The sequence below is a fragment of the Carcharodon carcharias genome, chromosome 4 (assembly GCF_017639515.1).
Source record: "Carcharodon carcharias isolate sCarCar2 chromosome 4, sCarCar2.pri, whole genome shotgun sequence".
In the NCBI taxonomy this organism is placed as follows: Eukaryota; Metazoa; Chordata; class Chondrichthyes; order Lamniformes; family Lamnidae; genus Carcharodon; species Carcharodon carcharias.
The window spans coordinates 64,346,439-64,371,578 of record NC_054470.1 but is presented as its reverse complement, the minus strand read 5'-3'; the positions used below and the strand labels follow the sequence as shown (position 1 = coordinate 64,371,578).

General features: G+C 42.2%; 1 protein-coding gene across 2 annotated transcripts in view; it reads right to left on the bottom strand.

Moving 5' to 3' along the window:
- Positions 1-4,202, bottom strand: part of polr1e (RNA polymerase I subunit E) — a 44,306-nt gene extending 40,104 nt beyond the window's left edge. Inside the window, exon 1 of one of the 2 annotated variants that reach the window (XM_041185848.1) lies at positions 4,106-4,202. Coding sequence is in view for 1 of the 2 variants with exons in the window: in XM_041185847.1 (XP_041041781.1) it covers positions 4,077-4,146 (70 nt within the window). In the remaining variant the exon portion in view is untranslated. Of the gene's footprint in view, positions 1-4,076 lie in introns of both variants that reach the window. The other variant, XM_041185847.1, reaches the window with a different exon arrangement.
- Positions 4,203-25,140: the final 20,938 nt, after the last annotated feature.

Here is a 25,140-nt window from a genome sequence, read left to right as displayed (position 1 = left end):
CTCTTTAAAGGGAGCCAATTGTTCAGAGTTTTGCCTGCCAATCTTTGATTCCAATTTATGTGGATGAGATCCATGCTCACCCACTCAAGTTTGCCCTTCCCCAATTAATTATTCTTACTCTGAATTGCTCCTTGTCCTAAATATAGCCAACCTAAGTCTTATGATACAATGATCACTGTCCCTAAAAGTTCCCCTACAGACACTTGATCCACTTGGCCCACCTCATTCCCAAGAAACAGATCAAGCAATGCCTCCTTTTTAATTGAACTGGAAACATATGGATGTAAAAAATTCACTTGAACACACTCTAGGGAATTTTGCTCCTCTCTGTCCTTTACACTATTACTATCTCAATCTATGTTAAGATAAATAAAGGCCCCTATTACACCCACTCTATAATTCTTGCACTTCTCTGTAATTTCCTCACAAATCTGTTCCTCTACATATCTCCCACTGGTTGATGGCCTATAGACTACACCGAGCAATGTACCTCTATTATTTCTTAGCTCTAGGCAAAGATTTTGTTCCTGACCCCTCTGGGACAACCTCTCTTTCTCTCCAGCACTGCCATGCTTTCCTTAATCAATACTGCTATCCCACCTTTCTTTCCTGCCTTGTCTTTTCTGAACACCTTGTATCCAGGAATATTTAGTACCCAGTGATACCCTTCTTTGAAATAAAAACAGAAAATGCTGGAAACACACAGCAGGTCAGTAGCACTATTGGAGAGAGAAACAGAGTGAACGTATCAGGTCGTTGACCTTTCATCAAAGCTGGGAAAAGTTAGAAACATAAGAGATTTTGAGCAAGGGATGGGTGGGACACAAAAAGGACGGTCTATGATAGGGTGAAATATTGGAGAGATTGAATGACAGAAAAGTTAGTCTTCCAGGCACAAAGGGAATGATGATGGGACAAGAAACAAACCATGTGCCTAGAACAAGTGTGCTACTGTCTGAAAGCAAAACAAAGAGAAAAACCAAAACAAGCAAAGAAATGGAAACAAAATAGGGGCAGAGATTATGGCCTGAAATGATTGAACTGTTGAGTCCAGAGGGTTGTGATGTGCCTAACTGAAAGATGAGGTGCTGTTTCTCAAGCTTACGTTGAGCTTCACTGGAACAGTGCAGTAGGCCGATGACAGAGATGTCAGTGTAACAGCAAGATGGAGAATTAAAATGACAGGTCACCAGAAGCTCAGGGTCATGCTTGCAGACTGAGCAAAGGTGTTCCGCAAAGCAGTCACCCAATCTGCGTTTTGTCTTCACCATGTAGAGGAGACCACATTGTGAGCAATGAATACAGCACTCTAGATTGAAGGAAGTACATGTAAATCACTGCTTCACCTGGAAGGAGTGTTTGGGGCCGTGGGCAGCAAGGGAGGAAGTGAAAGGGCAGGTGTTACGCCTCCTGTATTTGCATGGAATGGTGCCGTGGGAAAGGGATGGCGTTTTGGGGATGACCGAGGAGCGGACCTGGATATCACGAAATGAACATTCTCTTTAAAATGGTGAAATGGGAGGGGAAGGGAAGAGAAGATGTGGTCGTGCTCGAGGTGGCACAAATGGTGGAAAATGATCCAATGAATACTGTGGCTGGTGGTGTGGAAGGTGAGGACAAGGGGAACCCTATCGTGGTTTGGGAAGGAGGGGAAGGAGTGAGAGAAGTGCAAGAAATGTGGCAGACAAGATCAAGAACCCTATAAACTACAATGCGGGAAAAGAGGGTTGGAATCCTCAGATAAGGAAAAAAGATATCTCAGAAACAATAATGTGAAGTTTGCATCATAACAAATACACCACTGAGTTCAACAATTTCAGACCATAATCTCTGCCTCCATCTTGTTCCCTTTTCCTCAATTTTTCTCTTAATTTTTGCTTTCAGTCAGCAGCATACCTGCTATAGACAAATGATGAAAGCAAAATACTACAGATGCTGGAAATCTAAAATAAGAACAAAATGCTGGAAAAACTCAGCCAGGTCTGGTAGTATCTGTGGTGAGAGAAACAGAGTTAACGTTTCGGGTCCGTATGGCTCTTCTTCAGAGCTAAAGAGAAGTAGAAATGTGACTCTTCCCTGACCTTCTACCTTGCTTCACCCCCTCTTAAACAGGATAAAATCCATCACATTTCTACTTTAGCACTGAAAAAGTCATACTGACTCGAAACGTTAACTCTGTTTCTCTCTCCACAGATGCTGCCAAACCTGCTGAGTTTTTCTAGCATTTTCTGTTTTTATATTCTTTAGGCACATCTTTTGTTTGTGTTCTTGTCCCATCACCATTCACTCTGGCCCTGGAAGGCTAACTCTTATATCGTCCAATCTTACTGATGAAAATCATCCACCTGAAGCATTAGCTCTATTTTTCTCCACACATGCTGCCTGACCTACTGAGTAGCTGCAGCATTTTCTGTTTTTATTTCAGATCTCCAGCATTCGCCTTACTCTGCTTTTCAATTACTGCCCTTCTCTGAGCCAGTGCTCCATTATCGCAACAGCATCGTATTTTCACATGGCTATATGCTACCAGATTTTCTGCATCACCACAGTAATTATGGGTGGAATCGTCCCAGATTTGCACAAATTGCAGTAGTGGGCAGGAAAAAAGTAGTTTGTTTTTGCACCACATCGTCCCATTCCCACCTCATTAATTATGCAGCCACAGGAAACACGCCATCTTGCTGGCGGGCGGCCTCTGACTTGCCTCACCGTTTCCTCACGCCAGGCACCATATTTAAACTGCAGCTGCGGACACACTTCTCAATGCTTGCAGCCCAGGGCTGCTGTGGTGAAGACATGGCCCCAAAAGGCAACAAGAGTACAGCCCCCTGATTAAGTGACGCATCCTTGGACACCATCTGGATGCCATGGAAGCCTGTTGTGATGTCCTCTGCCGCCACTCTGGCCACGGGAGGCCTATCAGTCTCACCACTCCGGCTTGGAAAGCAGTGGCAGTCAGTGCCAATGCTGCACACAAGAGGTCAGCCAACCGGTGCAAAAAAAAATGAATTATCTCATCCGCCCAGTCAGGGTAAGGCAACCATCTTATCACTCTAAACTCTCACACTCACTCAATCACACACAGCTCATCTCACATTCACTGGCAACTCACTCACTGCCAGTTCAAAGGACATCACTACACATTGTCTCTCATATACCCTCACATCTCCATCTGGCCTCACCTCCTCAGTCTTCACCATCTTGAGGCCACTTGCACAGATCAAGATGTCCCCCCCCACCAACCACACTCTGGGGTGCCCCCGCACACACACTCTGGTGTGCCCACCCCCCCCAAAGTACTGCTCTCTCCCCTTGCCTGAGAGCACTTCTCCCCTTTCCCAAGCAAGCCCTAGCCATACAGCCACTGAAAAGCCACCCTTGCCTCTACGGCTGGTTTGGTAGGTAAAGACTTGCCCATGAGCCTCCCTAAAAGTGATATGGTGTTGCCTGGTACTGATGACTGTGATGCTATCTGAAGCAAGGTAGGCAAACAAGCCTCGAAGCCCTGGGTGAAGTGCAGCTCGTCAGGTGCACGTTCCTTATGTACAGTTGTGAAACATGTTGGCATGATCGTGCCCGGGTGATCCAGCGTGGAGGAATGATTCTGGTGAGCAGAGCTTATAATGAGATGCTAAATTATTGAACTCAGGTTCCTGACATGCAGCAGCAGGAAGCATGGCCCGCTACTGACAGGTGGAACGGACAATCGCAACCTGCTTTCATGATGCCGCCAAACCGATTTTTGGCCTTCTCGCCATATTCTCCCCCCGCCTGCCATGATGAATGACGCCAATGGGCCTGGATAATTCCTGCCTATGTTTCAAAAGTACTTAATTGGCTAAAGTAATTTGAAACACCTAGGAGGTCATGAAAGATGCTATATAAATGTAAGCCTTTCTTTCCTTCACCCCTCCTTATCTTTGTGTGTGTCTCTCCCCTCAGCCCACCCCCGACACTCCAGCTCTCTTCTCCCCTTTCTCGCCATCTGTGAATCTAATACTCAGACTCTCTCTCCGTGCTACCGCTCAGTTCCGGGCCTTTAACCGCTGCCCCAATCCAGCACTCGCAGGGGTTACCAAGTGTGGCCGACTGTTCTGGACTCAACTCCGCTGAAGGTCTGTACTTCCACACACCGACCACCGCCATCGCCACAACCACTACAAACACGCCGCTGATTCTAACACAGGACCCAACAGGCCCAGACCGCTCGGCGCCAGCAACACCGCCACCTACTGGTCCAAACCACTCGTCGCCAGGAATACCGCCACCTACAGGCCGAGGCCGCTCGTCGCCAGGAACACCGCTAACGGCGTGCTCGCACTGTCATCTAGAGGTCAAAGCCGCACATAACCAACTGAAGATTTGGATTACAAAAACACCAATTTGTATTTATATAACGTCTTTAACGTACAAACTTTCCAAAACGGTTCACAGCAGTGTTATGAAATAAAATTTTACACTAAGCCACGTATGAAGATATTAGGGCAGATGGCCAAATGCTTGGTCAAAATGGTAGGCTTTAAGACCAATATTTAATGAGGTGAGAAAGTTAGAGGCAAAGATTGTTATTAGTTGTTCAAAAGGTCTCGTGGAGAGTTCAGAGATCTGTAAGGTTGTACTGTTTATTGGTAATACATAACTATAAACATGTATAAAGTGTAGTCCAGACTAGGAGCTAACTTCATGCTGACTTCCTTCCACTTGCGTCTTTCCGTAAAACTCTATCCCCCGTCATGTGCCTCTGTACATTATACTGTGGGAGGTGCTGTTCTCCAGTCCCACATTAACCCTTCCTATGCCGAACACCAATTCTGGTGAACAGTCATACGGACTCGAAACGTTAACTGTATTCCTCTCCGCAGGTGCTGTCAGACCTGCTGAGTTTATCCAGGTATTTTTGTTATTGTTTCTCATTCTGGTCACATTTGGAGGAATGGTGGGCTCAGTTCCTTTGGGCGAGCTTTGTTGGTTTGGAGTTGAAATCAATACTCTGTGATTCCGGCACTTGGTTGTCTTCATCTGATTCGTTTCTTGCCCTCCTTCATGTTGAATTTCTCTTCATCAACCATCCATCTTCTGTGGTTAGATACCATTTGCTTATCCTGTTCCTTCCAGAGGGAATGTTGGCTCTGTTCATTCATAGAGCAGATTCCGATTTTCTTTTTTCGTGGGTTCCGCCATGTTCTTCCTAGAAGTTGTTGTTTCAAAAATGTAACCTTTGTTTCCATTTGCTTCACAATTTCACCCAAATATTTGTTTAGTCTCTTATTTTCCGATACTTGTTCAAGATTATTAATCTTTTCATTCAGCTCAGCCACTGCTCTGGTGAGTTCAATTCTTTTTGTTTCAGAGTTATCCATGGAATCCTTATACAAACTTAACAGCTTCACCTGGGCATTCAATTCCCTTCAGAATCTTCCTTCCACAGTCACTGACTGCTCCTTAGACTCGTTCAATTCGCTCGTTAAATCCTCAATCTGCTTCTTAGACTTTGCCTTATCTGCTTTTAAAGTCTGGGCTTGTCCTTCCATACTGCACATGTCATCTTTCGTGTTCTTCAGATTGGATCGTAGTTTAAGAATTTACTCAGTTTTGGCTGTTAATTCCACATTCAACCAGCTGTTCTGATTTATCAGCAATTCCTTCAAGCTCACATTCTGTAATTTTATTTCTGCTAATTGGAGTGTGAAGAGTCTCAGAAACATTGTCAGAGCTTCTATTTTCTCATGCGACTGTTCAGCTTTTTCTTGGCATTCTAGGTTCTTGATTTTCTCTTCAGCCATTACATCTTTCAACAGCTCAATGGTCCTCAGTAAGTCTGAGGCAACCGATGCTTTTCCTTCTAGTTCCTTGATCTTCAGCTTCAGATTTACATTTTCCAATCTTATTTCTGTCTTTTCTTTCTCTGCCTACATCAAAGCTTTATCCTTGTCCTTCATTTTGGTTTCATTGTTAGGCAGGTCTGTCTCCGACAAAGCCTTAACTTGTTTCAGTCCTGTAGTCATGCTACTTGTGGCTTCATTATCTGCTCTCAGCTTGGAATGGTCTATGACTGTCCCTTCATACAGAACCAGCTGCCTGCTTTGTACTGCCACCAGCTGTTGCAGTTTGGGTAATTTGTTGGCATTTTCAGAAAGTTATATTCTTAAGCCTTCTGGCTGCTTCTTAGCCTCCTCTTTCCCCTGCACTAAGCTCTTCAGTTCATGCATCCCATTGCACTGACGTGTTCTGCAACCATTATGTGGTTGCTTGGGTGTTGTCTTTTTCCCTTTCGTTGCTTTACAGTGGGTGTTCTATACCTCTTTTTAAGCTCTGCACTCTCCAACATTTGAAGATTTAAAATAGTTGTCAAAGGCTTTTAATACCTCATCAAAGCTGGCTGAAGCTTCATCAATGCCTAGTTTTAGGATTATTTCATTGGAAATGTTACCAAATAATTATAAAAACATATTAACTTGGACTTCCTCTGATTTCCTACCTAATCCTACCCCAGTAACTTAAAAAATTTCTTCTCCATGACACCCAGTTTTACATCTAGTTTGGCTCTTGCATCAGCCCAGATTGAACTGGTAGGGTTGATTTATTAACCATGGTTGTGTTTCAGCTCAGGGAAGTACTGTTAAATGCTGTTTCACTTTTAATGATGGCGCTGCAGTAACCACTTTTTCAATGCTTCCTCCCACGCTTGTCAGGTTTTGGCAGGCACCCACAGCAATTGCAGACCCAACCCATAGGGATCTATTTCTTGCAGCAAATTTTTAAATCAAAGATTTGAGCCCTTTAGAACATTTTTGGAGTCCGTTAGGGTGATTAAAAAGCAATTTCCAGCTTTGGCTGAGTTTTTAAAACTTTGTTTTTTTCCCTCAGCGAAGCTCGGTTGCCACATGGTGTGGTGCCAACTCTGAACCTGGGCTGGCCGCAGTGTTTAACAAAACAGACTGTTCAGACTGATTAATGGCCTGAAGGCTTTTAAAAGCTAGTTCAGCCTTTGTACTGAATTTTTGCTCACCCTTGCTAGGTACTTTGACTCTGCAATCATTGGGGATTCACATTGGACCACCATGTGCTCTAGTGGAGTCCTTTAGCTGCACGGTGAATTTTTCTTCTGCCCTTCAGCATCCAAATCTGAAACGGAACTTCTTTTTAGTAGACCTCCAGCTATGTTTTCAGTTCAGGGACACGTCAGTCAGAGCAGGACGTTGTCCTTTGGTTTTTCAAATTCCGGGTCCTTCACCAGCTTCCTTGGTTTTGAGTTTGTTCATTAACTGCCACCATGTTGTAAGGGTTGGTTCAGTAGGTCTCATGAAGAGGTTCAGAGGATTCAAGGTCGAATGGTATTGTTTATTGGTAACACATATCTATATAACTATGTACAAAGTGTAGCCCAGACTAGGAGCTAACTTCATACTGATTTCTACTCGAGTCTCTCCATACAACTGTCTCTTGCCTACTGCCATATGTCTATGTACATCATACTGTGGATGATACTGTTCTCCGAGTCCTACATTAATCCTTGCTATGCAAGACACCCCTTATACTACAGAGATGTTTTGCAATGTAATTCCAGAGCTTACAGCCTTGTCAGCTGAAGGCACAGACACCACTGGTAGCCCTCCACCAGCCCACCTGGCCAAACTCCCTTGAATACTCCCCCTTGCCCTGGTCTTGAACTTGCAATTTTCTGTAGTTTCTCTCCTCCATCCCATTGTCATTGCCCCTTTTCTCTCCAAAGTTCTTGAATATGTTGTTGCCTCCCAAATCCATTCCGATCTTTCCCAGAACTCCCATGGTTGAATCCCTCCAATCAGGTTTCTTGCCCCTGTTACAGTACCAAAACAGGTCTTATCAAAGTCACAAATGACATTCTATGTGACTATGACAAAGGTAAACTTGCCTTCCTTATCCTTCTTGATCTGTCTACAATCTTTGACACGGTTGACTCCACCATCCTCCTCTAATGCCTCTCCACTGTTGTCCAGTTGGGTGGGACTGCACTCACTGGGTTCCACTCCTACCTATCTAATCATAGCCAGAGAATCATTTGCAATGGCTTCTCCTCATGTTCTTGCACCAATATCTCTGGTGTCCTCAAAGATCCGCCCTTGACCCCCTTCATATTTCTGATCTACATGCTGCCCCTTGGTGACATCATCCAAAGGCACAGCATTAGTTTTCATATGTACACTGATGAATCCCAGCTCTACCTCACCAGCACCTCTTTCGACTCTTCCACTGTTGCTAAATTAAAAGGCTGCTTATCTGACATCCGGTGCTGGATGAGTAGAAATTTCCTCCAATTAAATATTGGGAAGACTGAAGTCAATGTTTTTGGTCCCCACTCCAAACTTCATTCTCTAGCTACCAACTGCATCCCTCTCACTGAAAATTGTCTTTGATTAAGCTCGTCTGTTTGCAACCTTGGTGGCATATTTGACACTGTGATAAGCTTCTAACCTCATCTTCATGCCATCTCTAAGACCACCTATTTCCACCTCCACTCAACTTCACCCCTGTCTCAGCTCATCTACTGCTGAAACCTTCATCCATGTCTTCATTAGTCTAGACTGGACTATTCCAAAACACTCTTGGCTTGTTTCTCACATTCTACCCTCCATAAACTTGAGGTAATCTAAAACTCTGCTGCCCTTTTCTTAACTTGCAGCAAGTTCTGTTACCCTATCACCCCTGTACTCGCTAACCTATATTGCACCTTGTCAAGCAATGTCTTGATTTTTAAAATTATCATCCTTGTTTTCAAACCCATCTTGCCCCTCCCTATGTCTATGATCTCCCCTAACCCCACAAGACGTCTGCACTCTTCTAATTCTGGCCTCCTTTGCATTCCTAATTATAATTGCTCCACCATTGGTGGCTATGCCTTCAGTTGCCTAGGCCTCAAGCTCTGGAATTCCTTTCCTACACCTCTGCCTCTCCATCTCACTTTCCTCCTTTAAGACACTTCTTAAAATCTACCTTTTTGACAAAGCTTTAGGTCATCTGACCTAATATCCACTTATGTGTTTCAATGTCACACTGTTTTATAATGCTCCTGTGAAGCACTTTGGGCTGTTACATTAAAGGTGCCATTTAAATATAAGTTGTTATTGTGGATGCTGGATCAATTAAAGTTTAAGACTGAAATCAACACATTTTTATTAAGTAAGGGTTTTAAGGGATATGGAACAAAGGAACAAAAATGGATAAATGGAGATGAGGTATAGATCATCCATAATCGACTTGAATGGCATAACAGACCCAATGGTCTGAATGACCAACTCCTTTTCCTATGCTCTTTGTCAGAGTCAGCATTAACTTTCATGACCTGGGCTTTTCGCCATTGACGTATAGCCTAACGTTTCTGGCTGTGCCTGTGTCTTTTTTGGGTAGTTTATATATTTTTGTTAATGAAGTGGCTGATATCAGCAAAGTTTGGGTTTAAACTTCTCCACTAACCCAGACAGTGCCTGATTCAATGCTAGGTGAATGTCTCATCACAAAATCAATTACAATGCCAAAAAGTATAGGAAAAAAAAATGCAGCCTCGTCTGACACTGGTTGTTATATTGAACCAGTTAAATAGCTCATTGGCTGTTCTGCCTGTTCTCATTTAGATTCTTATTCTCCAAGTAATCTGTAACCTCCTTATTTTTCCGACCATAATGTAATACATTGCACTAATCTGTTTTGAAGTTCATTTGCCAATCATATGCCGATTCTACAGGTTCAATGTCTTCTTATGATTTGCTTCTGAACCCCGATGATGCTCATAACTTTCCTCTGTAACCCACACACTTTAGGAATTTGCCATAATGAATTTCTGTTCACGCTATCAGTTATCTTCTGAAAGTCTAATGAAACTCAGCACCCCAATAACAGCCATTCGTTGCATTGTACGATATAAAGATTTGGCCAGTTTAAGTTCTGTTCTGGTAAAAACCAGCTATTTCTTCTTAAGAGTGCTGATAATGTGACATAACTATAGCCCACATTCTCTATCCACACCTAGAGAGTGAATGGTGGCAGGAATAAGTAATAAACTGTTACAATAGATGGTCAACTGGAGATGCTCTTCATAGAGGGGCAGAATTAACAAGAAGAGGTACAGAGTCTTCCCTGTTGCACAACAAATAACTATGGGCAGCTTCCAAGGAAATGACAGATTGGGCGGAAGGTGAGGTTGAGGGATCATACCCTCCGGAGGCAAAACAATAAATGAATCAGATTTCCCATATTAGCACACTCGGCAAGGAAATTGAATTTCTGTCTGCCCTGCAGCAAAGTTCTGGGGTTTATGCTGCTCACTTTCACAAGATTGGTGGCCTCCTGTCTGCTTCGTTCATGCCTGGTACGAGATAATTTGTCCTGCAAATGCAGAAAGAGTATGCAAAAAAATTCAAAGGTTTTACAAACCTATCCCATGCGTATGTGAATACAAGAGTAATTTTTGAATTGTTTTTTGCTTGGGATGTGAGCAATGAAAAAAAAAACAAGAATATCACTGGTAGGGGGGGGGGGCGGGGGCGGAAATATTGGACCCGATACTTCTAGGTACGTTTAGAAAATAGCATTAGAACTTTTTATTGTGAACATTACTAACACTCAAGAAAATAACTAAAGGACTTAAAAGGAATTTGACTAAATGAGAAGCCATAATTACTAATGTAGTTATGGATTCTACTTTTATGGGACTCATCATAAGAATTTTACTTGTGCCCTAGACAATTTTTCTTCAATTATAACTAAAATAGAAAAACCTTTCTTCATTATTTTGGCTGCAGGTGCTTACCTGCCACTATGATAAGTGGGATAATAAAAGTTATGCTCAGGGAGATAGTCGTGATCTTGTTTTTAGTAAGCGATGTCTTAGTATGTGACCTGAGATTGTCTTTGAGTGATCATTTTTTTCATAAAATTTGAGGGATAACCAGTGCCAGAACATTACTGCCATTGGTGCACAACCAATTAGGAATGAAAAATAGTCTCTTGCTGCAGTACTAAGAACACAGAGCATGCAACTATACCTGAAGAAGATCCAGGAATAATCCAAATTGCAGCCTTTGCTTCAATTCCATTCAAAACCTGTTTATCATAGAAGCACACACATCATATTTGTCATGTCAGCATGACACGCACAGAATATAACATGTGTTTTAATGTCATCAATATGATGCACATTGTTATGAATGGGACAGAGGTCGTAGAATAACTTTCCCCTTTTCTCCTCCCCTTGCGGTTGCTCACAACAAGATTATTTTTTAGAAGGAGTGTTTTAAACCTTTTGAGTGTTGTGAAATTAAAGAATTGACACAAAACGGGCCTTCTGGTAAGTTTAGATCAAAGAAATGATATATGTTTATTTACACAATACACAAAATGTAAATACAACAAAATGCTCCCTCCCCCAAACATACACATACAAGAAAAGATGAGTTCTAGAAATAATGCATACACTTAGTTTATTAACAGAATAACAAGAGACAAACCAATGTTTTAAATTAGTTCTTTAAGACGGGAAATGTTGCAAGCATGATAAATTCCTTCTCTTGTTTTCCTGACTTAGGTTGAATGTTTCTGGGTTTTTGCACAAAGCTGTGGCCAAGCTCCAGTAAAAACAAATCTTGCTGCTGATGACAAGTTAGCCCCTCTCTCACTGCCTGAGATGCCTGCATTAGGCACGGTTTCTTCCTTTTGCTGGAGGATGGTCCCTCATTTGCCCTGTTAGTTTCCAGGCTCACTTGTCCCTGACTGGCCCCTGGAATAATAAGATGTGTTATTGCAAGTCAGTTTTGATCATGTGACCACATGATCAATACTTCCATTATCCACACAGATGATACAATGATAGGAGCCATTGCTCTCAATGGAGGATGAATGGTAGCTGTTCACACCTCCTTGTAATAAAAACTTCTTTTTCATACCTCTTAGATTTCAAGTTCAGAGTCTGGAGTGACCGTTGAATTTGAACATCAGTAAATATCCAGACAATAGAAGCTATACATTCCACAAGTATCCTCCACTCATGGACATTTACATTTTAAAGACTTTCCAGAGACATGAGTTGGTCCATGCCTGAGCAGAAATCACAAAAATTCACTTGACCCCTTGGACTCCATCTTGGGTCAAGGTAAATTGTCCATAAGCCATGTTCTTTTATTTTAAAAAAGTAAACACATCCATCATCTCCTTAAGTTCACAGCATATGGCATGAACGCCACAAAGTACATTTCCAGATCTTATTTTTTAGTTAAAAATATGCATTAACAAAGTAGCTGTGTGACATCCATCAATTGGAGTAAGTGGCACATGAATTACAAAATTACATTTTTTTATTCATCCATGGGATGTAGGCATCACTGGCTAGGCCAGCATTTATTGCCCATCCCTAATTGCCTTTGTTCAGAGGGCATTTAAGACCCATTGCTGTGGGTTTGGACACATGTAGGTCAAACCAGGTAAGGACAGCAGATTTCCTTCCCTAAAAGGGCATTAGTGAACCAGATGGGTTTTTACCATGGGTCATCAGCAAACTTTTAATTCCAGGTTTTTATAGACTTCAAATTTCACCACCTGAAATGGTGGGATTTGAATCCAGATCCCCAGAGCATTACTCTGCATCCCTGGATTACCAGGCCAGTGACAATACCATAAGGTCATCACCTCCCCCATAGATATACAGAGAATATACAGCACAGAAACAAGCCACTTGACCCAACCAGTCCAACTGGCACCTATGCTTTACTTGACCCTCTTCCTATTCTTCCTTATCTAGCTTTTATCATTATAACCCTTTGTTCTCTTCTCCCTCATATACTTCTCAAGCCACCCTTTACCTGTATCTATACTATTCGCTTCAACTACTCCCTGTGGTAGCCAGTTTCACATTCTCACCACACTTTCGGTAAAGAAGTTTCTTCTGAATTTCATATTTGAATCTTGGTGAGCATCTTATATTGTTGGCCTCTGATTTTGCTATTCCCACAAGTGGAAACATTTTTTTCTGTGTTTCTGTCAAAACGTATCATAATTTTACAGATCTCTATTTGGCCAAGTAAAGAGGTCCAGCCTGTTTATTCTTCCTTGATAGGTGTAACCTTGTATTTCTGGTATCATTCTTGTCAATCCCTTTGGCAGCCTGAGGTGTCCAAGTTTGGCATAACTTCTCTTTTTCAATTCTATCCATCTAGAAATAAACCCTAGAGCTTTTGTTATGACCTTATTGATCTGCATTGCTACTTTCTGATTAATGTATCACTGTGGGCAGAATTGCTGACGTGTAACATGACGCACGGTGACATCAGGCATGCGTCCCGATATTACTGCACATCATTCCGGTCTTTCGCTCGGCAGGAGCGCACCGGAGTTGGCTGCGCACCCACCGAACTGTCAAAGGCCTGTTAAGGCCATTAATACAGCAATTAAACTAATTGACAGGGCTGCCCGTCCAACCTTAAGGTCGGCAGGCAGGCAAAGAGCCCAAGCAGCCTTCACGTTTTGCCTGAAACCTCATCCATGGGCGGGATGAGGTTTCATGAAGATTTTATTAATTAAATAAATCCCAGCTCATGTGATACTGTCACATGAGGGGACATGCCTGAATAATTTTTTTCCCCCCAATTTTCAATTTAAACTTTAACTCTCGAGGTAGCTCTGTGCCTCGGAGATTCCTGTGCTTTTTCACGCGCATACTACTGGGCACGCATCACACTGGGCTGGCCTTAATTGGCCCGCCCACATAAAATGGCAGCATGTAGCTTATCGTGGACAGTGATCGGCTCCATATCCGCCTGCGCCCGACCAGCCCGCCCGCCAGGCAGAAGATTCTGCCCTGTGTGTGGCCAATGCAGGTTATCTGGGCCTAATGTGGCGTTGGTAACAGATGCAGCCTTCATGCATATGCTGTCTTAGATCCCTTTGCTCATCTAACCCCATTTAGATTGTTAATCTCTAAATAATATGTAACCTCATTATTCCTACTAAAAAAGGGTAACACCTCACACTTGTTAAAATTAATTTATCAATTATATACCAGTTCTGCAAGTTCAATATATTCTTGTGATTTGTTCCATCCTCATCATTATAGAATATGCCCCCACCCCACACCCAACAATTTGGTGTCATCCTCAACTTTAGAAATTGTGTTTTTGATTCCAAAGTCTAAATCATTAATATAAATGAACAACAGTGGGAACTCCACTTTCCACAACTCTGAATAGATACCCTTTATTACTCCTACTCTTTGCTTTCTGTCTTCCAACAAGCTATCTATTCTGCCACTGTCCTGACTCTGCCTGCTGTGACCTAATGTTACAATCCCCGCAGAGACCAATAACTTTTAAGAGAATGAATAAAATCATCGATTAAACATTAATAAATAAGCAACTAATACACAAACTACAGAAAAGTACTTTCCCCATTAACCAATTAACACAACGGAAAACACACCAGGTTTATACATTACACCACACTCTCAGCAGATATATAGCCTTAAAGATAAAGTCCCAAACTCCTATTCAACAAGTTCTCTTCTCCCTGCCACACCAGGATGACTCTTCCACTGTCTCTTTGAAAATCCTTTCACTCAATCTCCTGAGTTTCATCAAACCAAATTCCAGCAGCAAGGCACTCCTTGATTTTTAAGTCTCTAGAAGTCTTGTCTCTTCAACAGGGAATCTGTTCTCACCAGCACTCTGCTTGGTGGTTAACACAAAAACAGTCTTTCCCTCTGCATGGCATGGCAGTAGCTTTTTTTGGGTCTTCCTCTCCAAGTCTCTCTGCCTGACTGAGTCTGAGAGTCTGGGTCCAGCAATACCAACTGCCCTGCTTTTGTGTAGAGGTGTGAAAAAAAATGACACTTGAGTTTCTATGGGATTTGGCCTGGACCTGTGTCCGCTGTCTCCAGGCAGCATTTAGAATGAATGTCACCCCCCATTCCAGGACATTCTGTTTTACGTTAAATTAAAAGAGATAATTTAAAACATTACTGCCTTATAAAGTCTCTCATTCATAACATTATTTCATTAGTCTTTTATGTTGCACCTTATCAAAGACCTTTTGAAAATCTAGAAAGGTTACATCTACTATATTACCCTTGTCTACTATCTCTGTTAACAAAGAATTCAGTGAAGTTGGTCAAGCAAGACTTTCCCTTTTGAAGTCCATGCTGACTACTCATTATTACATTTTTACTTTGTAGATGGTTGCAAACCCATACCCACTGCTCATTCCAAATACAATAGATTCTTCACTGGAGGGCGGCAATGAAGGTTCACAATATTGTTTCCAGAAATGAGAGGGTTGTCCGATGAGGAGAGATGGAGTAGAATAGGCTGATACTCTGGAGTTTAAAAGAATGAGAAGCATATGGGGCTGAATTTTACATCCCACGGGCAGGTGCACACCAGACCCAATCAGGTGTAAAATGTCAGGCAAGCGTCCTGACATCATCGTGCACTCGTGCGATATTTCGCTCTGCGTAACACACGCAAAAGTCGGAAGCGTGCATGCCATGAAGAGAGCAATTAAGCCCATCAAAGATGCAATTGTCTCAGATTTTTCATTGCCTGTCCAACCTTATGATTGGCGGATGGTAGAATCGGCCAGGTGGACTTTACATTTTTCATCAAACCTCATCCAAGGGCCGGATGAAATTTCCATTATGAAATAAAATTTAAAAAATCTGTGGGCAGCATTTTAATCAGTTATATTTTCAAGTGATTAATTGTGACGCATTGACAATTTTTTTCAGCTTTTAAAACCTTTGATGATTTTCAGGTCTTTTTTTTTGTTCATTCATGGGATGTGGGCTTCGCTGGCTGGGCCAAAATTTATTGCCTATCCCTGGTTGCCCTTGGGAAGGTGGTGGTGAGTTGCCTTCTTGAACCACTGCTGTCCATGTGGTATAGGTACACCCACAGTGTTGTTAGGGAGGGAGTTCCAGGATTTTGACCCAGCGACAGTGAAGGAACGGCAATATATTTCCAAGTCAGGAAGGTGAGTGACTTGGAGGGGAACTTCCAGGTGGTGGTGTTCCCATCTATCTGCTGCCCTTGTCCTCCTAGATGGCAGTGGTCATGGGTTTGGAAGGTGCTGTCTGAGGAGTCTTGGTGAATTCCTGCAGTGCATCTTGTAGATGGTACACACTGCTGCTACTGTGCGTCGGTGGTGGAGGGAATGAATGTTTGTAGATATGGTGCCATTCAAGCAGCCTGCTTTGTCCTGGATGGTGTCCAGCTTCTTCAGTGTTGTAGGAGCTACACTCATCTAGTCAAGTGTGGAGTATTCCATCGCATTCCTGACTTATGCCTTGTAGATGGTGGACAGGCTTTGGGGAGTCAAGAGGCAAGTTACTCGTCACAGGATTCCTAGCCTCTGATCTGATTTTGTAGCCACAGTATTTATATGGCTAGTCTAGTTCAGTTTCTGGTCAATGGTAACCCTCAGGATGTTAATAGTGGGGGATTCAGTGATGGTAATGCCATTGAACAGCAAGGGGTGATGGTTGGACTCTTGTTGGAGATGGTCATTGCCTGACACTTATGTGGTGCGAATGTTACTTGCCACTTGTCAGCCCAAGCCTGGATATTGTCCAGGTCTTGCTGCATTTGGACATGGGCTGCTTCAGTATCTGAGGAGTCACAGTTGCCTGAGGCAGCTGAATGCCTTCAGGGAGCTTTCTCGCAGTACTCACCCACAGCCGTGATGACATTATCGCCCACCCTCTTCCAGCCCCCCGCCCCAGCAGCGCTGAGCATTTCAGCACACATTTCACACTGGCTGCCGGTTAATTGACCAGCCAGTGTGAAATTGTGGTTGGGGGCCAATCGCGGTTGGCAGTCCAATTCCCGACCCCTCCTGGGCCTGCCAATTGGGCGGGCCCACCAAAGGCAAAATTCAGACCATAAAATTCTTCGAGGGCTTGACAGAGTAGATGCTGAGAGATCGCATCCCCTGGCTGGAGAGTCTAGAACTAGAAGTAACAGTCTAAGATAAGGGGTTGGCCATTTACGACTGAAATAATGAGAAATTTCCTCACTCAGAAAAGAAAGAAATAATTGGATTAATGTAGCGCTTTTCTTGACCACTACATGTCTCAAAACACTTTACAGCCAATGAAGGTGATTACAATTAAGGCTGGGACAGACAGATTTTTGCTCCCTCAGGGAAATAAGGGATATGGGGAGAATGTGGGAAAATGGAGTTGAAGCCCAAGATCAGCCATGATCGTATTGAATAGTGGAACAGGCTTGATGGGCTATATGGTCCACTCCTGCTCCTACGCCTTGTGCTCTTAAAGTACTTTTGAAGTGTAATCATTGTTGTAATGTAGACAAAGCAGTTATTCACAATAAGAGGTTGTGGTGGAATAATTAATCCAGGCTGGTCTTTTGGCTCAAACTGGTTTATTTTCAAGACAACACCTCAGTGCTACTGACTTCCAAGTAGCTTCCACACAAAAAGTGTTCCAACTGTATCTTTTTTCTATTTAGATGGGATAATCAATGCCCATCACCTGTTTAACTGTTTTGTTTTAACAATGTGATTGTCACTTTGACAGATTCCCCTCTTTTCTTTTTAAATTAAAACTTTGAAAAAAATTTAAGAGCATTTTATTTAAACAAACAGAAGGAAACAATGTCATATGTTTCTACATCTATAATTCCTATATTTCTTTTACCAAATATATATAAACAATTATAAAACAAAAAAAGTTTTTTTTCCCCACAGCATCATTATACACCCCTCATCCAAGACATTTATCAATTTATTAGAGCAGGCACTTCTTTTCGTAAAAAGAGTCTGATAGTTGGTGACTTGTGTCAACCCATTCTATCTTAGAGATCTCTCTTCTCTAACATTTCTTTTATGTTGGCTTGGTCTATTCTTAGCCTTTCTTCAGTGACACTTTTTGTGGAATGAACATTGTACCAAAGGGATTGGTTATCAACATAACATTCTATGGGCAAACTTTTCCCACATTGTCCCCTTATATAATATTTCTGCCAGTATACTGGATAAGTACACCTCTTTATCTAATGCTTCTACCAAGGCTAGCATTTCAGCAGCTAAAGTGTTTTTCACTACCCTTTTTACTTTCTTGGCTTTCCAAGACAGAGGGCAACATTTAATCATTCTTTCCCACCGAGAATGTAATAAACCCTTCTGTGCTAGAGTCCCCATCTGGAAGATTGGCATGTAAAGCATCACTAAAAATGACCAACCTCACATCTTCTGGATCACCCAAGGCTGGAAACGAGAGCACACATCTCTCAGAATTTAATTTTTAAGTGTTTTATTTGCTCTCAGAACTTGCTCAACTGTAGCATGTTTCATCATGGTACTCAGCTCCTACACACCATAACTAGCTACAGGCCTAGTCTGAATGCACTAGTCTGAGTGCACAACCAGTTCAACTGCCCAATCAAGCTTCTCAACTGTCCTGTTTCTTCCTTGGTAGCAGGATCCTCTTTTTGTGAGGATTTACCACTAGTTATTGGGATATGATTAACATTTTCTAGGTAAGATTGTTGATTCAATGTCACTACTAACTTGCTCTCCTTAATGTCTAAACCTATGTATTTAAAGGCCCCTGAAGCCTGACTTCTGACCTTGAATTCCTTCTTTATCTTCTCAATTACCCATTGTTCAAATTCAACAGAGCCTCCTGACAGGAAATCATCAACATGCATGATAAAGGTTCTAGCTAGTTTCTCCCTATGGTTCCTGTAGAACATCACAGGTGCTGCCTTCAACTGAATGCAACCTGTTTTCAACAGGACAGACCTCATGGAAAAATATCAAACTCTTGACACATCATTCAATCCATAAACACATTTGTTCAATTTCCATAGCTTTCCTTCTATCTCCCTGGCTTCTTTGGGCCATTTCAAAAAAAAACTTTCATTTGAAACATCCCTCTCTGTAAAAACGCAGCCTTCATATCAATCAATTTGCACTCCCAGGAATAGGATGCCAAAATAGCTAAAAAAAATCTTCAAACTCACTTTGCCTGCAGTAGGTGAGTCCACTCTGACATCCTGATCTCCTAATCTCTCTTCAAAGCCTTGAGCTACTAATCTCACTTTGGCCTTATATATGCCGGCATAGGAGTACCTTTTCTGTACAGATCCATCTGTGAGATAAAGCTGGCTGTCCTCTGTCAGGTATTTCAGAATATACCCCAAATTCCTTCCAACTTTCTAACTCTTTCCATTTGGCTCCCTTTATCAGTTTATTTTCTAATTTATTAGCGGGTCCTCTTGGTCATAAGGACTTCTACTCCTGTGGAGATTCCTGGCTTGGTCTCTAGTCCTTGTTCTTGTTAAGCTACAACCTCTCACATTCCTCTCCCTTTCTGGATTACGACTATGATCATTCTCCCATGCGAGCAGAACCCTGTTTGCAAGTCCGTGATTTTTCTAGGATCACGACCACTTTCTGGTCCACTGTTAGAACTCATACTGCGCTTTCTCAGTTTGCCAATCAATAGATCTCGTCTCCTGTCCTTCATCCTGCACATTTAGCCAATGTTTGTATTTACCAGTGGCCTTTCCTGCTCTCCCTATGATGGCGGCATCCCTCCACACACTGGTCCCTTCTGGCATGTATGTTATCTCTGTTCCTACTTTGGATAGTTGCCCTTTTGGGCCATTAGCATTATCCTGTACCTCAGTGTTACTTTGTTCATAAGTCAGTGGACCCCGTATCTGCTGTCGTCTGCTCCTCATAACTAGTGTGTGCGCGCGTGCGTACATGGTGCCTCCTCACATTCTATGCCCTGTTCAGAACTTGTAAAGGTATAGTCAGTACCAATTAACTGTGAAAAATGTACCCTAAGAGTTTGATTGCCATGTTGCACAATTACTACTTTCCCATCACTCCCTATTACCTTGCCAGGTCTTTTACACTCTCTGGCCTTCCCTTTTATAATATACCATGTCTCCTTGTCTAAACTGCATTCCTGATGGTCTTATGCGGTGCCGTAGGGCTTGCCGAATTTTCAACTTTAAGTGAAGGATTTTCTGCCCACATGCAAAGCGCCCAGATGAGCAGAAAAGATGGAACTAATGCTAGTCTCTTCTAGAGCAGGGGGAGCATCTGACCAAAGATAATTTCGCATTTCTTCCGTACACCAACTGGTAGGCACTGTACCCCCCAACCAGTTGCAGAGAGTTCTTTGTGTGCACCACCCATGCTAGCGCCATTTGCAATTTACAACCTGGTTGATCAGCTAATGTTTTATGTAACATGTCATCTATTACTGCATGGTTTCTTTCACAAAGACCATTTCTAAACAGGCTCTCAGCTGCAGTGTGCATAACTATGATGTTTAAATTTTCATACATATCGCGAAATTCCTCACTGGCAAATTCCCCACCATTATCTGTGAAGAACTTCATTAGTGTTTCTAATCCTGTTCCTACCAATTTCTTCATGACTTTATCAAAAATGGTCCTTTTGTCTTCACTACATATCACAGTGGATAGGCTAAATCTGGTTGCCATAATCTATGAAGTGTAGTAAATAAATACCCCTATCCTTGTCCCAAACTTTCAATTCCATTGCCACTGCATCATTAAACTCCCTGGCTAGTGACAAGCTCACAACAGGACACCATGGTGTCTTGCAATATTTAAGGTAAATTTCATGCTGATCAGTGATTTGTTCAATAAGGTCATCATATCCTGCACTCCTGCATCTCAAAGTAGAGTCTTCTGTTTCTGTGGCACCGGATGTGCAAACTGTATGTAATTTCCAAATGATCTTCTTTTTGTCCAAATTCTTGTCAACAGTTAACAAAACTTCGTGAACTTTTTGATGTGAAACCTCTGGCTTAGTGTTGAGCAGTAATGGCCTGACCCAGTAAAATGTAGATTCACATTTTTTCCCAAATACGACTGCTCCATCATTCTTCATATCTAGTGTCATCTGAGCCTTCTTCATCGCAGATCGACTCAATAGCGGCATCTCACTAGAAACCAAATCAGTACTGATAAACAGATTGATCCCTGCTATCTTACAAGGGAGGACCACCCATTTGGAGGATGTTAATGCATTGTCTTCTCTGAACCTGAAGCAGGTAGAGTTTTCATACTCATTGACCTACAGCCAGTTTGACCTTCAGCCAGTCTGCCTCATCAAGAGACTCCAGATAGCAGTCAAGCCAGTCCATGCCACACAACGTAGAAATGCAACCACTATCCCAGAATTTGTTCTTCTCCGCCGATGCTGCCAGACCTGCTGAGTTTTTCCAGGTATTTCTGTTTTTGTTCCAGAACTGCACAGTTGAAGGAATCTACCATCAGGATGCTCATCACAGGATTCAAACTCTCAGTGATCAATACAATTCCATCATGGCAGTCACCGTCATCATTTTCAGTTTCAGGTGAATCTGTCTTGTGGGTCACTTCAAAAACATGATTCCTTTGCTGTGGGCAGTTCATCAAGTAATGATACTGGGAATCACACCGATTAACCATTCTCCATGCATTTTTTGGGTTTAAACGTCTACGGTCACCGCCCCAGACACGGTCTATGTCCCAACTCTCAAATTGGCTCGTCTTACAACCATTTTCAGACCTCTTGTCATTAACCCCATCTTTGTATTGGAATCTTCATCTAATATTTAGACAACTCAAAATTCAGCCACTATTGACTTCTTTGTTTTACAGCATAGTTGTTCAAATCTGCTAAAAAAGTGGCAGGGAATGACTGTTTCCCCAGAAATTTTTTTAGGGAAGCAGCCATTTGATCTAAGAAAGATTCTCTCCCTCAGAGTTGAACCTCTGTTGGTACTAAAAGAGTATCAGCAGTAATTTAAATGCCAGTACCAATTCTAAAATTTCAAGTTCAAATCTCTGTAGTCTCCTGTACCATTTATCAAAATCCATGATATATTCTTCCATGGACTGATCATCTGATTTTCTAAACTTATCAAAGATCATCCAAGCTTCATATGCCTCCAATAACTCATCCTTCTTGTGAAACTTATTTAAAAATTGTAACAGAAGGCTTAATTCCTCTTCGTGATCCAAATCACCCACTTTCCACTCTGAAAATACTTTACTCCTTATCTTATTTTTGGCTGGTAATGATAATGCCAAAGCCATACCTTGCTTTTTCAGGGAATAGAAGTAACACAGGTCCACTTTTCAACTTCAGCCTTCCAAGGGTTCGGAGTCAGAAAAAAATTAGTGGATAGTCAAAGCTTACAAGTTTACACCGACCTTCCGCCAATCCATAACTTAAATTGTCAGCAACAGTACACTTCTTTTCCCTCAGAGGATTGAGACCAAAATCTTCATATACAGCAATCAATCAGCAAATCTTAAAGTTCATTCTCTGCCACCATGTTACTCACAATAAGAGGTTGTAGTGGAAGAATTACTCCAGGCTAGTCTTTTGGTTCAAGTTGATTTATTTTCAAGACAACTGCTCAGTGCTACTGGCTCCCAAGTAGCTTCCACGCAAAGTGTTCCAGCTGTATCTTTTTATTCTATTTAAATGGGATAATCAATGCCCATCACCTGTTTAACTAAGTAATAGTTTTTAACAAGGTGATTGCCAGAGTGACAAAGGCAGCCAATTTTCGCACAGCAAACTCCCACAAACAGCAAAATTTTGATACTGGCTAGTACACCAGGGTTAACTCCTTGCTCTTTTTAGAAATAGGGTCATGGGTCTTTTACATTCAATGGAGCAGGCAGATGGGGCCATGGTTTAATATCTCAACTGAAAGACAGCACGTCTAACAGTGGAGCATTTCCTTAGTAGTGCACTGGAGCGTTAGTTGATTTTTGTGCTCAAACATTGGGCTGGGATTTTCCAGTCCCACCCGCAGCAGGAATTAGCTTGGGCAGGACAAGAAAAAATTTGAAGAGCAGCCAAAAGTCTATTGACTTTGGGTGGGAAAATCCCACCCTTGGAGTGGGACCTGAACCAAGAATCTTGTGACTCAGAGGCAAGAATGCTACCAACTGAGCCACAGCTGAAAGAAGGTTGTAATTGGTTGGAATTCTCTATCGCAGAGGGTTGTGGATGCTCAGTGAATTGGCACATTCAAGGCTGAGATTCTAAGATTTTTAGGCATGAACGGGATCAAGGGATATGGGAAAAGTGAAGGAATATGAAATTGTAGAAGGTTAGCCATAATCATATTGAGGCAGAGCAGGCTCGTTGGGCCTCAATGCCTACTCCAGCTTCTATTTTGTGTTTTTACATTTTTCTATTTTCTCTTTTAGGAAGGATCCCATTTTTTTTCTACCCTGTTATCATGCTTTTATCTCGGGACTCATTAGCTTCTTACTCTAGAAGAGATCTTGCTGGTGGCAAAGGTTTTCTGTTGAAAACACATTTATTTACATAATAACTATTTACAAAGGGGAAGGAAGACCAAGACAAAGCTAGAGCTACTCTCTAAGATGCTTCACACTCATCTTTTCTCAGTGAATGACATCACTGTGATATTGCTCCTTATGTACATGCTCAGTGGTAGATATAGAGTAAAGGGTTAATTCTAATAATAGCTGCTAAGATCTAACAGACAATCAGGCTATTGGTTTACTGCTAAAAAAAGTGTGTGTGCTACATTGGGAGTGAATTCCTTACATGTCAAATTTAGCATTATAAAAATAGTACAACTTAAAATAAATTTTAACATAGGTAACTTGATTTTGCCTTATATTTTGTGATAGAAATAAATGGATGATTATGTCAATTGAAATGTGCTTATTCAGGAACAGGGCAACCCATCAAAAATTAATGCAACCAAATACTAATTCCGAGAATGTTTTGCATTGGCAAGATTCAAGAACATGGGGACTTATTTGGCTGAAAAAATAATGGTGCCTGAAAGCTACATAATGGGTAGAATCTTGTGCTGCTCCCAGGAGCAGGAGGCAAGGCAGGCAGGGGAACTTAACTGAATTGGAGAACCAGAAATCAGCTTCCCAACAGCGGGGGTGAACTTTTGCAATTAAGTTCAGGGAAGTTTGAAGTCATGTTGATCTTCCTGATGTATCCGCATCTCATGCATGCTCATTAAAAGGCCAGCTCACCAGAATTAAATTCCCCCTCCCAATTAAGTTATTGGCAAACGAGCAGTACGTGCCCTCAGATTTACGACTGCAGCTAACTGGTGTGGAGTAGGCGAGGTAATCAACTTGCTGGAGTTGGAGTGAGTAGCCACTGTTTTTTTCATCTTTGGGGAGCATTGTTCAACGAGGTGATGATCGGGTGGTGCTAGTCTAAGGGGCATGGGGCAGGGAGGCTGGCTGAGGGAGTGGTGAGGAGCCTGGCTCAAGGATTGAGCCAGGGAGGGAAGGCAAATGTGCAGGGTTGTCCTGCTTCAATTTGACCATGGTAGACTTTGATGCTGGACTTCGGAGGCAGCTGTGCTGCCTGGATCTTGCCCGGCCTGAGTTGGAAGGTCAGGTGCAACAGGCACGGAAGAAATTTGGCATGGGTAATTGGGCACAGAGTGGCAATCTGATGCTGACGCCACTCCGAGGAAGTTATAGGCCTAAGTGTTTATTGATTACACATAACTATGTATGTATATATAGGGAGCTTGTTTCTACACAGGTCTCTGTGCAGTCCATAACTGACCCTAGTCTTAGGTAATTTGTCTCTTTACATCACACTTTGGACAGTACTTATTCCCAGTCCCACATTAGCCCTTGCTATGCCAGATACCCTTACACTGCAACAGTTAGATTTTAATAAGAGAAACAATTGCCAACTGATAGATGCAAATAAAGCTGTGTTCATTGTTCAGTGAAGCACAAAATCAGGGTATATTTTATTCCCTACAAAATGTTTAACCCAAAATAAACATTATTTAACAAATTGTGCCCAAAAATAGATATTATACCATAACAAGGAGAGGCTCCAGTCAATCTCAACCCAGGGCTTCCCATTGGCTGAAATGCTCAGGGCTTAAAAGAATATGCCGACTAGATGGGCCACCGCAATTTGTTCACAGATCACCTCAGGCAGACATGATGCTAGCTCCAGGCAACCCAGCTCTTCTACTAGCTATGGTCCAGCTGAGGAGGAAGCAGTGGGGACGTCGACATCCTGCCCAACCTGCCGCATGATTCACCGTACTCCTCACGCATATACATCTAATGAACTGACAAGCAT